The 17,578-nt window shown below is 46.5% G+C and overlaps 1 protein-coding gene across 1 annotated transcript in view; it reads right to left on the bottom strand.

Annotated features, from left to right (window-relative positions):
* Positions 1-2,862: 2,862 nt before the first annotated feature.
* Positions 2,863-17,578, bottom strand: part of PASD1 (PAS domain containing repressor 1) — a 122,926-nt gene continuing 108,210 nt past the window's right edge. Inside the window, exons 14-19 of the mRNA XM_073798866.1 lie at positions 15,290-15,471; positions 7,973-8,155; positions 7,423-7,620; positions 6,810-7,072; positions 5,284-5,545; positions 2,863-3,506 (exon numbers count right to left, since the gene is read on the bottom strand). Of these exons, the coding sequence (XP_073654967.1) occupies positions 3,381-3,506; positions 5,284-5,545; positions 6,810-7,072; positions 7,423-7,620; positions 7,973-8,155; positions 15,290-15,471 (1,214 nt within the window). The 3' untranslated portion in view covers positions 2,863-3,380. The remainder of the gene's footprint in view (positions 3,507-5,283; positions 5,546-6,809; positions 7,073-7,422; positions 7,621-7,972; positions 8,156-15,289; positions 15,472-17,578) is intronic.

Consider the following 17,578-nt stretch of genomic DNA (forward strand, 5'->3'; position numbering starts at 1 on the left):
TCTGAGGCCACCGAGGAAGGGGACCCGGGTGGCCGAGGCTGGGGTGCTAGGAGTGGGCATCCCCTTCCTGGGGATCTGCTTGCTCTAGGGCTGCTGGAAGGGTCTGGTCTCATTCATCTGCAGAGTCTGAGAGTAAAGGCGAGGTGGCTGTGTGAGCTGTGCACCGTGTGCGTGTGGCCCGTGGGACCAGGAGGGAGCGTGATGGACAGAAAACGTTTGTCCTGAGTAGCTCCGGGTGTAGCGTCCACTTGTGGTTTGGGCTGCAGAGTCCCCAGAACCTCCTGGAGCAGTTTAGCACAGACCATGGGGACAGCCACAGCTATTCCGGATGGAACTGTGGCCTTGGAAGCTTGTCCCATGACCAGTCTTCTTGACACAAGTCATGCCCAGACTTCTCTCCTGCCCTGGGCAAGGCTGGGACAGAACCCACCCCTCACTCAGTTCATGATCTGGAGTGCGTGCAAGTGTCACCAGTTTCTCATTTCTTTGTTGCTAAAGCCACCCCTGACCCTCTTGAGGACACTGGCATCTCTTGGCCTGGTCAGCCCTGCTTCTCCCAGAGCCTGAGGGCTGACAACTTTCTTCCGGGCTACAATCATCAGGAGACACTCTAGGGCTGTGCCTGGGAAGATAAGCGAAAAGAAAGTACAGACTGATCCCAGTTAAAGGCACTGGTCTGCCCAGGCAGCCAAGTCTAAGGTCTCGGCCAGGAGTACCAAGAATGCCTCGGAGCAGGGGCTGGGCCCGGAACTGACTGAGAGAACACACTCACCACGCTTTGACTTCAGTCGTATCCAAACTCACGATGGGACTTGCCAGCACATGAGCACTGGTTCTGGGCTTTTAGCCCCTGTGCCCTCAACTTTCCCCATTCTGAGATGGGGCAGCCTCGTAGTTACTCCTGTGGGGATCCTTGGAAAACCGCAGAACTGGGCAGCTGGCCCCTCTGACCCTCTGGCAACCTGGCTTGGGGGCTGAGCCGGGAGTTAAGCTGGTGATTGAGGCAGAGCCTTGTCTGAAATCCAGAGGGTGGTGAAGCCTGGAATTCAAACAATAACCCCAACTGAATGCATCCCGCCTAGTCAGCTTTTATAGTGCCTCTCCTGAAGGCTCTACAAAGCCATTGATCATCATCTCCTCCGGGAGCTACGTAGGAAAGGCACTGTCTCCACCTCTCTCCTTTTTTTCTGATGGAGAAACAAAGGCCAGAGAGCTTCAGCGACTTGTCCACGGTAGAAAGTGGCATCAGCTGTGTGTCTCGGGACTGCACTACTCTAGGGCCTGCCTGACCGCCTCTCCTTTCCATGTAAAGGGAAAAAACAGAGCAGGACCAAATCCTTCTGTCAGAAACACCAGATCTGGCTAGGGAGACTACTGACGCTGCAGAGTCAGCCTGTGAGCTGCCCCCGAGCTGTCCCCAAGGTTGGAATGCTACCAGCTGAGTAGCTGGAAGGAGCCTGCCTGCCCGAATGCCCCGCCCCGCCACCCCACGGTCTAGAGGTAGTTCTTGACCCCGAGCCTGGGCCACTCCGCATGCCAGCAAAGCAGTGCCTCTTGCTGCCTTGTGATCTCTCATCACTCTCTTTAACAAGCGTGGCGTGGCCATGTACATGTGTGGTCCTTCCTGTAGTGTCGGGCAGGAGGGGGTATGGTGGTCCCATGGCCTCCCGAGACAAGGAGGCGACAGAGTCCCTGCCAACATCCCAGAACACCAGCCACTTCCACCTCTACCCATCCAAAGTCAAAGAGGGTACCAAGAATGACCCTAACCTTTGCTTCCATCTCTGTGGGGCAGCCCAAGAGAACTGGTTCTTGGAAATGCTCTGCACGTGCTGACACAATGGGAGATGTACCTGAACGTACCAAGGAGGCACTCTGACAAGTGACTGGGCCTGCAGCTGCTTCTTCCCAATGGCTGCGAAGCTTAGGCTGCCATAACAAAATACTACAGCCGGGGGGTGGGGGTGGCTTCAGCAGCAGATTTTTATTTCTCACAGTTCTAGAGGCTGTCAAGGTGACCAAGATCAAGGTGATAGCAAGGTAGGTTTTATTCTGAGACCTCTTCTATTGGCTCGTAGGTAGCCACCACCTTGCTGTGAGCTGATGTGACTGCCTCTTTGTGCATACAAGGTGAGAGAGGGAGCAAGCTCTCTGTGTCTCTTCTTCTAAGAGCACTAATTCCACTATAAGGGCACCACCCCCACGACCTCATCTAAAGCTAATCACCTCCCAAAGGCCCCACCTCCAAATACCGTCCTATTGGCGGTAGAGCTTTAACATGTGAATTGAGGGGGACCCATTCAGTCCACAGCACCCTGGTAGAGATCAGGCTACCTGGGGGGTGTCAAGCTTCTCCTGTGGGTATGTGGCCTCACTGTCCCCTTTATTGTAACTTGCCACTGGGGACTGGGGCTTCCTTTGCCTTCTTCCTGCAATGGTTCATTACTTTAAGACTTGACATTCAAGGCACATGATGACTTCAGGCTAGGTTATCCAAGCCCCCCCCACCCCTGCTTCCCCGCCTCTGTGCAGACAGCTGGGAAGATGCTCTCCTTGGTGCTTGACGGAGAGCAAATCACTCTTCCTCCAGGAAGTACTCCTGCCAGAAAGAAGAGAAGGAACGTGCACGCAAAGCAAATGGGCACTGTGCCCTTGAGCAACCAGGCTCACCCCTCACGGGCTGCATTAGGCATGGGCACAGTCAACACAGAGTGGGTAGCCCCAGGCCAACTGTGCTGGGCCTCAGCTACCCAGAAGACTTGGGCACACAGCCACTCAGGAAGGCAGGTACCATTTCTAGGTTCCAAAAGTCAGTTATAAGTTCACAGAGAGTTGTAGTAAAACACAATTTTTATTAAGCAGCAAAGCCGTGAGTACTTTAGCATAAAACTTTGGACCTGGTTTCAGCTTTTTCCACAGTTGGATTGCTGTTCTCCATGCATTTCCCCAGCTTGACTGTGGAGGAAGTGCCGACCTTGATCGTCAAGGCCAAGGCCTCGGAATTTTCACAGCCTGATACGGAACAGCTCCAACTAGATTGCAAACCATGCTGGAAAATACTTCTTGTCATCAAAAGGCTCTTCTACCCTGAGCAGACTCCGCAGCCTGCCTGCCCATGGTAGAATCGGTGTCTGCGAGGCTGGGCAGCACACGCTAGGGATCACAGGCTGCCTCTGTAGCATGATTTCAAAGAACAGGTTGTGCTCAAGTAACAATTACAAAAAGAACTTGTCAGAAAAGAAAATAAAGGATCCACCCCACCCCCTACCCCTTACTCCAGGGGACTCTGTGCGCCTTGGAGGTCCCCTTGTCATGCAGGCCTCAGCATCTTGTCTCCCCTTCTTCTCTCGAGGCTAGAGAGGAAAGTACATGTGGCGCTGCTACTCGTACGAGTTGGACGGCGCTGCAGACATGAAGTAGCAGATTTGGCCTGGCCCGTGTTCCGTGTCGTCTTGGATAATCTGTAGACCTGAAGAGCCCTGGACTTCTGTCTCAGGGGTTGGTACCTGCCGGGAAAAAGGGGGACAAAGTGGAGTCCTTTGCTAGAGTGCCTGGGCCCATTTTGCAGCGGTGGGAGAATCCCTTTAGTCCGAGTCAGCAAGCCAGTGAGAAGCAGGTCTTTGGAACACAAGCCTGCAAGGTGCCGGCAGAAGTTGGAGCTAAGGAAATGGGATCACCCCTGTTTCTCTCTCCCAATGGCATCTTGCCTTAAAGACCAGCAGAAGCAGTCCTGGGCTCTCCCAAACTTGTCTGAATGCCTAAGGCTACTGGGCCCCGTGTCTGGCCCTCCCGGTCCAGTTCCCTACCAGCCATGGCCAGCCGAGGCCTTAGAAGGTCTCTCCCTGCCCCTACCTTTGGCCCTCACCATTCTGCTCAGGCTAGGTGACTTCCACACTGAGCCTGACTGGCAGCTACCAGGCTCACTTGAGCAATGAGACAGGGAGAGGTAACAACCCACTCTGGGCTGTGGACAGGGCAGGCGGGACAGACACACAGATGGTGTTCCAAGGAGTGGGCTGTGCGAATCTTTTCTGCTGGAGAAAGAGGGACCCCTTGGGCTGGGTTTTGAAGGTGATATAAGATTTCAACAAGTGGAATTCAAGAGGGTGGAGGAGAAGGTAGAGGAGACAGAAAGAGCAGGGCTGCGCTAGGGGCAGAAAGCCAAAGGTGTCTGGGGACCCGGGGAGAGGGAGGGTCCAGAGCTTGGAGAAGACGAACCCGAGCAGGGTGTGGGGAGCCCCTGAAGTCTCGTGGACAGGGGGCCTCCAACACAGTCCTACCTTTGGCTGGTCCACTGCATTCTCCCATCTGTGCAACCTTGCGGGGTCCTCCCTTCCCCACTTCCCTGGGACATCTGCTCAGCCTGCTCTGCCTCTCAGGGCCCGTCCAGAGGGTAAGTGCCTTGAGAGCAGGCATGAGGAAGGCTCTCACCAGAGCCTGGCTTGCTAACTGAACCACAGGACCCACTGACCATCTGATGTCTTCGTGTGGGCAGTCCCTCTAATGGACCAACTTTCTGGAGGGCTGGTGGCCCAGCTGGTCAAGAGGTCTATGTGAAGTTAATCATAGCCATTTAAAATATCCAATCCCCTTCATTCTGCCTTAGTTTACTGTTTTTTTCCCTTGTTGTTAGTTTTTTTTAAGAGGTTAAGTTCTATTAAGATCTCTAAAGCCAGAATCCCGACAAACACCCTTTGTAAATGCTGTTAGTCAGATGGAGAGTCTGTGGTCCCCAAGGGGCCTGCTGGGAGTGTCCCCGGGAAGTAAAACCTGCTATGTGACTGCCATCTGGACCAGCTCCCGCCACTGCCCTAGCAACACAGCCAAGACAGATGGTCCCCAAGGTGGGGTCTGCCCTGCCAAATACGGGGCACCCCATGGATGGATACCCTGCACATTCATTCAGTGGAAGGACTCCAGGGAACATGCCACACCAGGCCTTGGATTTTGTAGCACAACTAAAGATCCGGAAGTTCAGAAAGGGGTCTGGGCTGGGGCATTGAGCTCAGCATATGGCAGGGCTCATTTTGCCCAGGAAACATATTTGTGAGAGGTTTCCAAATCAGATTGCCTTTAATATCGCCGAGGACAGCTCACTTTTCCATGGAAGCCTAGAGAATCTTTTTGCTCAGCCGTGACTGCTACCCCATGTGGGTACCCACCCTCAGATTTCTTTGAGCTTTGAAGTGTGGATTTCACACACGGAACATATGGGGAAGGGTCCAGCCTCGGTGCAGAACTTCCTGACCTGGGCCGGGGGGCAGAGGAGAAGGGGGTGTATACCTGAACCCAAGTAACTTGGTCCTGCAGGGAGGCCTGCTCACTGGAAGGCCAAGTTTCAACTTGGAAGTAAAGGTGATGCTGTGGGTCTTCTGGCTGTTGACAAAGTTGGTTGGAATCCTCTGGGATCTGCAGCATGACTAAGTTTGAGTCAGAACTTATCTGACACTGAGGGATGACGGTAGAAGAAATCATCTCAGAGCTTGGGTTATGTGCCAGGAGCAATGGACTCAGGCAGGGCCCCTGCTGGTCCTCAAGAAGAAAACTGTAAGAGAAGAAACATGTTACAGTGACACGGGTCTAGGAACGATGGCCCAGGAGACACTGTCTTGCTCATCACTAGGTGCTCAAGGAACATGCTTCGAGTGGCTAAATCAGGATTCATTTGCTTGGACTCTCACTTTGGCCCGAATAAGTCTCAATTTGCCAAAGTAAAGCGAATGTAAATATTAAGAAAAATCAGTCATTTATATCAAGTGGTTTTATTTCTATTACTTGGACAGTCCTGGTTCTTCCACGATGGTAACTTCTGTGGCCTTGTGTCGCTTCACCTACCCCGAATTCAGGAACGTGCCCTTCGTCACTGAAGGAGCTCATGGCCGAGAGGAGCTTGCAAGGTCTGTTATCCTTCTCTAAGTCTGGGGCTCCCTCTATCACCCTAAACCTGGAGGTCGTGTGATAAACAGAGGTTTTTGAGCATCATCCAAAACTCTGAATCTGTACTGTTAACAACCTCTTCAGGTTGATTCGGATGATCAGGCACTAACGCACCCCACGTGTCAGGGACACTGATCCTAAAGGAACGCAGAAGGAAATCCAGAGGGCTCTGGGAGACGTGCTCAGAGAACTGGCATTCATTCAAAACTAGTTATTGGGTGCCAAGAATGTGCTACACAACCCTTCACTGTTGAGCAGAACCTTCTTTCTCTGGCATTTGGAGCCAAAAATTTTATCCCTGAGCAGAAAACGTGTTCGTGTGCTCAGACTGCCTCCCAGGACTTGGTCCTTCTGTGTTCTTGGCTCTTTAGGCATCCAATGGCAATCTAGCAACTCTTTCACACTTGCTTCCCCCATAGAGATCGTCAGTGCCCTGGAGACCCCTTCACCTGGTCTACTGTGACCACCGGATCCCAGGGAAGTGGAAGAAGGAAGCTAGGAGCCAGGAGTCATTCACCTGGGGACACTCAAGACTTTACTATAGACACCCTGTGCTGTGAGGCTGGGCTTGGGTGCGTGAAGTCAAGTGATTTCAAGAGTGGCATGCTCATTCCCTAGCTTGGAGACGTCCTGATCTAGTCCTTTTATTTTCATGGAGATGCCTCTGTTCCATCAAGGCGTGCTCGGCTATGCGCCACGCCTGTGGAGGCGGGGTTCAGTGGCCGCAGAGCAGGATGAGGGGGAGCACACTGCTTGGGATGAGGGGACTTTGGGTGCCCGTGGGCAAGTCGCCCATGGTTTCAGGTATGGTGTCCAGCCACGAGGGGAGAGCAGTGACCTCAGCCCTTATTACCATTCCATGCACTTCTTACCTATGACTCCTGCCTTCCTGGCCCCCAGGGTTTTCACCATGATAGCTGCTGGAGGGCTGTTGCTCAGCTTCTAATTGGACAGGAACCGTGATGTGCTGCATCGACGTAAACATATGGGTGTTATCGAGGGGCAAGGAGACGTTAGGTTGGCTTGGCACGAGTATTTGCAGCACACGGTTTTCCACAGTAACATTATGCTGCTGTGACTGCTCCTGCAGCCCCGCCTGCTGTGGGAGGTATTGCACCAGCTCCTGAGCGGGCTGCTGTGTCAAAAGAAAAGAGATAACAGAGCCTCTCAGAAATGGAACACAAACACTCCATTCTCCCAAGGGTGGAAGACAACAGCAATGCCGCCTCTCGGGTGACTGTCTGCTTGTTTGGGCACGAGCTGCAGTCGTGCTCCCGGCTGTGAGAATCTGCGGTGCAGCACATATGTACACGCACATGGGCGTGTGTGTCCAGGTCTGGCTGGCCAGGATATATTTTTATCTCAGGCAAACGAATTGCAGCCAACTGGGTAGCCACTGGCCCCTCAAGGAGAAACAGCTGAGCCCACATTTTCATGAAAATGAAATCCCCTTTCAGCTACACAGATGAAACAGGCTTTCCATACCTGGGAAGAGGCGTCACAGGGCTGCTGAAGCTCCTCAGGGAATCGGAAGGAGTAGGATGAACAGGAACCACAGAAATGCCTGGCCCCCTTGCAGTCTGGGAGGAACCTATGCATCGGCCCAATGCATTGTTTCTTGGGCACTGGCTCCAAAGGCTGGGGCTCAGGACTGTGAATGTGGCGTGAGGTAGATGGCTGAATCTGTAAGGACACAGTACCACAAAGGTCTTATTCAGAGGCCACAGCTTTCCTTAGGGCACAAGACATGCTGGTCATGGAGCAAGACTGCCTACAGGCCAGCCCACAGGAAGCCTTGGCTGTACATGAGCCACATCTGCCACTGCCAGGGCCTGGCTGGGCCCATCCCAGCTCTTGCAGCCAAGAGAAAAGGAGCAAAGCCGTAAGTCCCTGCTGAAGATCATTCCAGATGTCCCATGCTGCCCTGGAGGCAGCAGCTGTTGCTATTAGCAGGCCCTATTGACTAACTCCTTGAAGACTGTCAAGGTCCCTTTCTCCTCTCCCTTCCGCCACTTACATAGAACTGGCCTCTGACCTGCAACTTGGAATCCTGCATTGACTGGAGCTGCTCCTTCAACATTTCCAGCGCATGGTTCTGGTTCCAGATCTCACCCCGCAGCATCTGCGTCCTCTCCTCCAGCTGCTCCCGGAACCTCTTCATCAGCTCCTCCTCCCGTCTGTTGACGTACCATATGACGGACGGCGGTGGGTGTAGTGACTGTGTGAAGGAATCACTTATGGTTCATACACAGGGCCATTGGGTTCTCCAAATTCTACCATATTGTTTTATTTCCAAGTTTTGAAAGACTGAGAATGAGAAAAGTGACACTCCAACCCTGATTTCATTCACTACTAGAAAGTTTAAAGAAATGGTTAGGGAATCCAGAAATTCTATATCAGAAGTGGATTACGGGGATCATTTAGTCTAATTTTCCCCCTAAACATAAAGCTGTGGAATTGGCCCAGAGACATGAAGTAACCTTCCCAAAGTCCTTAGTGAAAGAGTCAGAGTGAAGCAGGTCAGCTCACAAATGAGACATGGGGAAACACTTATCGATGCCTCTGCTAGCAATGCAGGAAGAAGAAGGATGCTCAACTGGCACTTCCTTTATTCCAGGCACTCGTCTAAGCACTGTACAGAATTCACAGATCCGATTTTCACAGTCCCCGATCAAGTAGGTACTGTCCATACACAACCATAGTACTTGGTGGAATACTTTCTGCTTGGCCCTAGAAATCTAATTTTAACTTGAGTACCAGCCTCAGATCTGGAAATAAACAAATGTAAAGCTTGATAAAATTAGAGAATGTGTTGGGGGACAAACTAATGCTTCAGATTGGCTGGAAAGGAGGGATGAGGCAAATCACACGTGGAAGGGAAGCCAGGAAAAGAGCATTGTGCAAACCATACACATTTAGGTGGCCGGGGAACTTGAATTTTATTCATCAGCCACCTTGCACTGCTGCCAGGAGGAGTGTTCTAAAACACAAATCTGATTGGGGAAGTAACATGCTCACATCAGTGTTGTACAACATGCCTTCTGGCAGCTGTGTGGAAGATGAACTGACAGGAGGAAGTAAGTTTAGAGTCAGAGAGAAGCTAGTTAGGAGGCTGTAGAGGTAATTCAAGGTAGAGATAACAGGGGCCTAAAACAGATCAGAAACAGGAAACAGAAAGGAAGGGTCAGGGGAGTGTCCAAGATGGCAGAGTAGGAAGACACTGAGCTCAACTGTTGATCAGAAGACTTGAAGACCAGCAGAAAAGATCTTCTACAGCTACATATATAAAGAAGTAACCATAAAGAGATGGGTGGCAGGGATGGAGTCACAGGATAGTCAAGACCCATACCCCAAGGGTGGGTGACCCACAGACAGGAGGATAATTACAACTGCAGAGGTTCTCCCCAAGGAGTGAGAGGTCTGAGCCCCACATCAGACTCCCCAGGCTGGGGGTCCTGCCCTGGGAAGATGAGCTCCCAGAAGATTTTGCTTTGAAGGACAGTGGGGCTTACTTTCAGGAGAGCCAGGGGGCATAGGAAATAGGGATTCCACTCTTAAAGGATGCACACAAACTCTCACACACTCTGATACCCAGGGCAGAAGCAGTAATTGGATAGGAGCCTGGGTCAGACCCACCTGCTGATCTTGGAGAATCTCCCAGAGAGGCAGCAGGCAAATGTAGGTCACTCTTGGGACACAGAAACTGGTGGCAGCCATGGGGTTCTGGCACAAGGACACTGGTGCTGGCAAGAGCCATTTTGGAGGCCTCCCTCTAGCTTATTAGCCCCAGGACCCAGCCTAGCCCTGGCCCAACAGTCTATAGGTGCCACTTCTGGGACGCCTCAGGCCAAACCAATAGCCAGATAGGGACTCAGACCCCAACCACCAGCAGGCTTGCTGCCTTAGGACCACCTGAGCTCCCAGCTACCCCAAGACCTGACCCCATCCACCAGAGGGCTCAGAACATGGACCTGTCCACCAGGAGCTGGCACTGGCCTCAAGACCCCCTGGGCCCCAGCCCTGCCCACTGGCAGGCAGACACCAGCTCCAGGACCACCGTAGCCCCATAGATTTCCCTGTCAGGACCTAGTCTAAAGACATCACCAAAAAACTACCAGAACTTATAAATGAATTCGGTAAAGTTGAGGGTACAAAATTAATATACAGAAATCTGTTGCATTTGTATACATTAACAACAAACTATCAGAAAGAGAAATTAATGAAATAATCCCATTTACAACTGCATCAAAAAGAATAAAATACCTAGGAATAAACCTAAGGAGGTTAAAGACCTATATGCTGAAAACTATAGGATACTTGTGAAAAAAACTGAAGATGCCATGAATAGATGGAAAGCTATACTGTACTCATGGATAGGAAGAATTAATGTTGTTAAAATGACCATATTACCCAAGGCAATGTACAGATTCAATGTAATCTCTATCAAAATACCAATGGCATTTTCACAGAACTAGAATAATTCTAAAATTTGTATGAAAACACGAAAGATGCTGAAGAGCCAAGATAATCTTGAGAAATAAGAACAAAGCTGGAGGTATCATGCTCCCTGACTTCAGACTACACTACAAAGCTACTGTAATCAAAACAGAATAGTACTGGCACAAAAACAGACATATAGATCAATGGAACAGAATACAGAGCTCTGAAATGGACCCACACTCATATGGGCAATTAATCTACAACAAAGTTGGCAAGAATATACAACAGAGAGAAAACATTCTCTTCAATAAATGGTGTTGGGAAAACTGTACAGCAACATGCCAAAGAATATCACAACTTGTATAAAAATAAATTCAAAATGGATTAAAGAGTTAAATGTAAGGCCTGAAATCATAAAACTTCTAGAAGAAAACATAGGCAGTATGCTCTTTGACATCAGTCTTTAGTAATATTTTTTTTGGATATGTCTCCCCAGGCAAGGGAAACAAAAGGAAAAGTAAACCAATCGGACTACATCCAACTAAAAAGCCTTTGCAATGCAAAGGAAACTATCAACAAAATGAAAAGGCCACCAACCAAACGGGAGAAAAATATTTGCAAAAGATATATCTGGTAAGGGGTTAATATCCAAAATATACAAAGAACTGATACAATTCAACATCAAAAAATCTACAAACAATAAATGCTGGAGAAGGTGTGGAGAAAAGGGAACCCTCCTGCACTGTTGGTGGGAATGTAAATTGATACAGTCCCTATGGAGGTTCCTTAAAAAACTGAAAATAGAACTACCATACGACCCAACAATCCCATTACTGGGCATAATCCCTGAGAAAACCATAATTCAAAAAGAGTCATGTACCACAATGTTCATTGCAGCTCTATTTACAATAGCCAGGACATGGAAGCAACCTAAGTGTCCATCGACAGATGAATGGATAAAGAAGATGTGGCACACATACACAATGGAATATTACTTAGCCATAAAGAGAAACGAAATTGAGTTATTTGTAGTGAGGTGGATGGACCTAGAGTCTGTCATACAGAGTGAAATAAGTCAGAAAGAGAAAGACAAATACCGTATGCTAACACATATATATGGAATCTTAAAAAAAAATGGTTCTGAAGAACCTAGGGGCAGGACAGGAATAAAGACGCAGATGTAGAGAATGGAATTGAGGACACGGGGAGAGGGAAGGGTAATCTGGGACGAAGTGAGAGAGTGGCATGTACATATATACACTACCAAATGTTAAACAGATAGCTAGTGGGAAGCAGCCGCATAGCACAGGGAGATTGGCTTGGTGCTTTGTGACCACCTAGAGGGGTGCGATAGGGATGGTGGGAGGGAGATGTAAGAGGGAGGAGATATGGGGATATATGTATATGTATAGCTGATTCACTTTGTTATACAGCAGAAACTGACACACCATTGTAAAGCAATTATACTCCAATAAAGATGTTAAAAAAAAAAACAGCAAACAAACAACCCCCAAATGGGCAGAGGATATGAATAGATATTTTTCCAAAGAAAACATACAGATCGCCAACAGGCGCATGAAGATATGCTCAGCATCACTAATTTTCAGGGAAATGCAAATCAAAACCACAATGAGCTACCACCTCACACCTGTGAGAATGGCTATCATCAAAAAGACAACAAATAGTCAAAGTATTGGTGAGGGTGTGGAGAGAAGGGAACCCTCCTGCACTGTTGGTAGGAATGTATACTGGTGCAGCCACTACGGAAAACAGTATGGAGATTCCTCAAAAAATTAAAAATGAAACTACCATAAGATCCAGAAATTCCATTCCTGGGTACTTATCCGAAAGAAAGAAACACAGTAATTAGAAAAGATATAGGTACCTCTATGTTCATTGCAGCATTATTTCCAATAGCCAAGATATGGAAGCAACTTAAGTGCCCATTGATAGATAAATGAATAAAGATGCAGCATATATACAACTGGAATATTACTCAGCCTTAAAAAAGAATGAAATTTTGCCATTTGCAGCAACATGGATGGGCCTACAGTGTATAAAGCTAAGTTAAATAAGTCAGGACAGAGAGACACCAATACATTGATTTCACTAAATGTGGGATCTAAAAAACAAAACAAATGAACAAATAAAGACAAAACTGAAACAGAGTCATAGATACAGAAAACAAACAGTTGGTTGCCAGAGGGGAGGGGAGTGGGGGATTAGAGGAGAAGGTGAGGAGACTAAGAAGTACAAACTTCCACCTGCAAAATACATGAGTCACGGGTATGAAAAGTACAGTGTGGGGAACACAGTCAATAATTATATATTTCTATGGTGACAGATGGTAACTAGACTTATCGTGGTGATCATTTTGAAATGTATAGAAATATCAAATCACTGTGTTGTGTACCAGGAACTAACATAGTGTTGTAGGTCTATTACACTTCAAAAACAAACAAAGAAACAAACTCGTAGAAAAAGAAAACAGATCTGTGGTTATCACAGGTGGGTAAGGGGGTGGGTGGGGAAACTGGATGAAGGCAGTCAAAAGATACAAACTCCAAGTCAAAGATAAATAAGTTCTAAGATGGAATGTACAACATGATGAATATAATGAACACTGCTGTCTGTTATATATGAAAACTGTTAGGAGAGTAAATCCTAAGGCCTCTTATTACAAGGAAAAAGTTTTTTTCTATTTCCTTAATTGTGTATCTATGTGAGATGATGGATGTTCACTACATTTATTGTGGTAATTATTTCATGATGTATGTAAGTCAACTCATGCTGCACACAAACTTTTACAGTGCTGAATGCCAACTGCATCTCAATAAAACTGGAAGTAAAAAAAAAGAAAATTTAAAAGTCCAAATGCAGGGACACATTTTAGAGAAATTAAGGAAGCGGATAGGACTTCTCAACTGACTGGCTGAGGGAGACAGCAAAGAGGTGAGATTCTTGGAAAAGAGCTGTCAGAGCTGTAAGTAGGACCTAGAAACAACTGTTGCTTGCCTTGATCTGTGCTAGACACTGTGTGTATAACAAGACGAGAGAGTCACAGTGCCAATCCACAATCCCCATATTAATGATGAGAAAAAGGTACACACACATGGCAATCACTAAAGACAAAAAGAAGATATACTGTGGTCCTTCAACCTATTTATGGTTAGTGGAAGCATATAGCTGAGTTATTAAAGAGAGAGAGAAAAAAAACATTCAAGTTGTTTTTTTCTCATTTGGAGTAAAAAATTATATGTTATTTTTAATCCATTGAAAATTGCCCAATTGTCCTTCTTTCACAATATAGTGTATATCTTCCTCTAAGAAAGCAGGCATTCATTAGACAAAAGAAAATCTCTTAACTCAGGACTGGAAGAGACAAACGTTACAGGTCATCACATCTACCCTCACTTCTCCAGGTAGGAATCTTTTCTCTGCTGTCCCTGGCAGACGAGCTACCAAGCCTTGGCTCAAACCTTTCCATTGAAGGGGAGGGGGTTCACCACCTGGGGGGGGAACCTAACCCATCTAGAAGGACTTCCTTGAAGGGAGCAAGAAAGTTGCCCACCCTGAGCTGCTCGCTCTTTGCCATAGTTTGATCCATTGGAGACATATCTTCCACTTAAGGAGCAGGACGGCCCTGCAGCTATTTGGATGAACCTGTCCTGTCCGTCCGTCCCAGTCTCCCTTCTCCAGTGCTTTCCACTAAAGGCAATGTGACATTTTTCAGCCCCTCTCCACCCTGCTCTCAATCTTCTGGGTACACTCCAGTCTGTCAACCCATGGCACCCAGAAACAAGCCTATTACACTATCATGTGCAGAGCCAGGCTACACACATGCATTGCTGGTTATTTTGACTATTTTAAAGTAAAGTTATATTTAAAGTTTAAATATAAATTAATTCGAAGGAGAAGAGAAACCTATCAACAGTGAAAGGGGAACCACAACTTTTTAGCATGATAGAGACATAAAGACAAATGTATTTCTACAGAAATTTTCTTTTAAATAGTTCAAAGAATTTTCATAGCAGTCTAAAAATCCCTTCAAGGCAAGCAGACCATTTCAAGTTGGAGAAACTGAGGCTCAGGGATGTGCCAAGGTCACAGTACTGGGGCCAAACTCAAACAACTATTTTCCAGCCCTCATTTCTTCTCATTAGAAAAGGATGCCTTTGGCATTAGGAATGAAGAGCCTCGTCTAAGGCTTGGTAATTAATGCATACAATTCCACATAACAGACCATAAACTCATTATCTTGGCTGCCAATCCTGATTATAATAATCCTGTCTAATATAAAAGATGATCACCCAAATTTGTGATTATGTACACAAATTTGGGGGTAGAAGAGCAACAGAATAGTTAATCCAACTGTTTTGATTTGGCCTTGAACCATACATTGGTGCTGACAGTTGGAGGTTGGATATATCTAACATTCTGAAAGGGATGCTTCTAACCTAATAACAATTCCATTGCGGAAACCTAGCTCGTGGTGGGGAAGTGTTGGTACGGGTAGGCAGTGTTGGTATGGGTAGGCAGGAAAGTCATCCTCCCATGGGATAGTTAGATCCCCTCACAGGTGATGAGCACAGCTCTTAAAAATAGTGCCCTTTCTTAGTATTTAAGCTTCCTATTTGGCTCGAACTTTCTCTCAAGCACAAAGTGTCTTTGCATATTTCACATTAAGAGGAGAACAGGATTTGGTCTTAGAGAACCTCCAATCTCCCTGTTGGCTACAGCCCATTGGATTCTCAGCTGCATCAGAAAGTCCAGTACAACAGAAACGGTGATACAGTTTAAAAAAACAAAGAGCATGCTTTTTGCAAAGTGAAATTGAGCACAAGAGTGGAAATTCGGGGCTTTGCAGGCTAGTGGTACAGACAAATATGTGGAGCAAGACTCCCAGAGATACCTGATTTCTGACGTCAGCAGTGACACTGGGGAACGAGATGGTGTCCCGGTCCTCCTGGGGTACCTGGTCCACCTTGTCCACCTCTTTCTCCTCATCCACCTGCTCCATGTCACCCATCTGGTCCATCTGCTCCACATGTTCCACCTCAGTTTTGACTTCAAAGCTCGGCAAAGATAATGGTGCTGAGGAAGAAAAGACAGTGGAATTCATGATGAAAAAAGCAAAAGTACTAACACTATCAAACAGATTACACAAATTTCTCTGTTTATTTCCTGTTATAAATTATAAAAACAGGAAAGTCCAGTTTTATTCCACATTAATGATTAGGTGTGCCAGGTACCAGGAGTAATACAGAACACTACTTAAAAATCTGTTCATATTTGAGGGACTTTTCTGGTGGCGCAGTGGTTAAGAATCCGCCTGCCAATGCAGGGGACATGGGTTCGAGCCCTGGTCCAGGAAGATCCCACATGCCACGGAGCAACTAAGCCCGTGCGCCGCAACTACTGAGCCAGCGCTCTAGAGCCCATGAGCCACAACTACTGGGCCTGTGTGCCACAACTAATGAGCCCACGTGCTGCAACTACTGAAGTCTGTGCACGTAGAGCCTGTGCTCCATCCACACAAGAGAAGCCACTGCAATGAGAAGCCCGTGCACAACAAAGAGCAGCCCCTGCTCGCCACAACTAGAGAAAGCCCACGTGCAGCAAGGAAGACCCAGCACAGCCAAAATTAAATAAATAATTAATTTTTTAAAAATTGTTTAAAAAAATCTGTTCGTATTTGAAAATTAAGTAAAAGAAGGGAATGTCTCACTTTACCTCCATCCATCCAAGCATAAGCAGGCACCCAACCCATTCGTGTTAAGTGTCTTTTCTTTATAAAAGTTCTTTTGGCTCTGCCTCTGGAATTTGGTACCTTCCAACTGATAAAACCAAATCAAACCTAGTCATAAATCACTTCTGTAAAACTAGGTTTCCCAGAATGTGGGATCCTGGGAGTGCCTGAAGCACTCTTGGAGGTGTTGTGACATGACTTTCCTTCGGCAGCCACAAAAAGCAAAGTGGAGAACATTATTTGAATAATGCAAAATTATAGAGTCATTTCAGAAAAGAGTTTGGCAGTTCTCTTCACACGCACTTCCCATATGACCCAGTAGTCCCACTCCCAGGAATTTACCCAAATGAATTAAAAATATATAGGCACACAAAAATCCTCTATGCAAATGTTTACAGTAGCTTTATTTATAATCACCAAAGCTTGGAAACAACCCAGATGTCCTTCTTCAGGTGAATGAGTTAAAAAAAAAAACCACACACACAGAAAACACTGTAGTGCATTCATAAGATTAAGTACTACTCAGCAAGAAAAAAGGAATGAACCATTGACTCACACATGTATGAATCTGAAATTTATTTTTTTTAACAAAGCCAGACCGAAAAAGGCTAGACATTGTATGATTCCATTTACATGACATTCTGATAAAAGGAAAGCAGAGATAGAATGCAGATCAATAGTTGCCAGAGGATGGGGGACAGAGTTTGAGTTCAAAGAGGCAGCACAAAGGAATTTGGGGGGTGACATAACTGTTCTGTTTGGTACTGTGGTGATGGATGTATGACTCTTTGCCTTTGTCAAGAACTGCACACCCCAAAGAGTGGATTTTACTGTGCGTAAAGTAAATTGCTCTTATACATTTTTGAAATCACAATAATGGGTTCATGGACTTTGTCCCCGTTTTGTTTTGAAAGGATTTTTTAAACAAAGCTTTGAGATTGACAGCAATAATGGAAGAACTGTTAACTAGAATATTTCAAAAATAGAAGCATTACTTCTACATGTGGACATTCCACAATACAAGTATGATAAGGTCAGCTAATTGGAGGACATGATTTGCATTATGTATCCACCACTGCTTTAAGTTTCGTATTTTTTATACAATTATATTTATGAAATGTCTTTAATATTGAAACTCCTGTAGTAAGTATCATTGTTTTTGAGAGACTATCACTTCGCCCTTTACTAAGAATTCTTTTTATAGTACAGTTTTTAAAAAACAAGAGGTTTCCTTGGACTGCAACTACTATACCATAGCAGAAGAGGCTGCACAAGTATGAGAAGATAAGATGCTACTCCTCCTAGGACTGAGATCTAGCACCAATCTATAGATTAAAATTAAACGGGAGATTTACAATGTTTTGTTAGTTTCAGGTGTAAAGCAAAGTGATTCAGTTATTTATATATATATATATATAAGTTATATGTATATAATATATATATACATATGTA

The sequence above is a fragment of the Tursiops truncatus genome, chromosome X, assembly GCF_011762595.2.
Source record: "Tursiops truncatus isolate mTurTru1 chromosome X, mTurTru1.mat.Y, whole genome shotgun sequence".
Lineage (NCBI taxonomy): Eukaryota > Metazoa > Chordata > Mammalia > Artiodactyla > Delphinidae > Tursiops > Tursiops truncatus.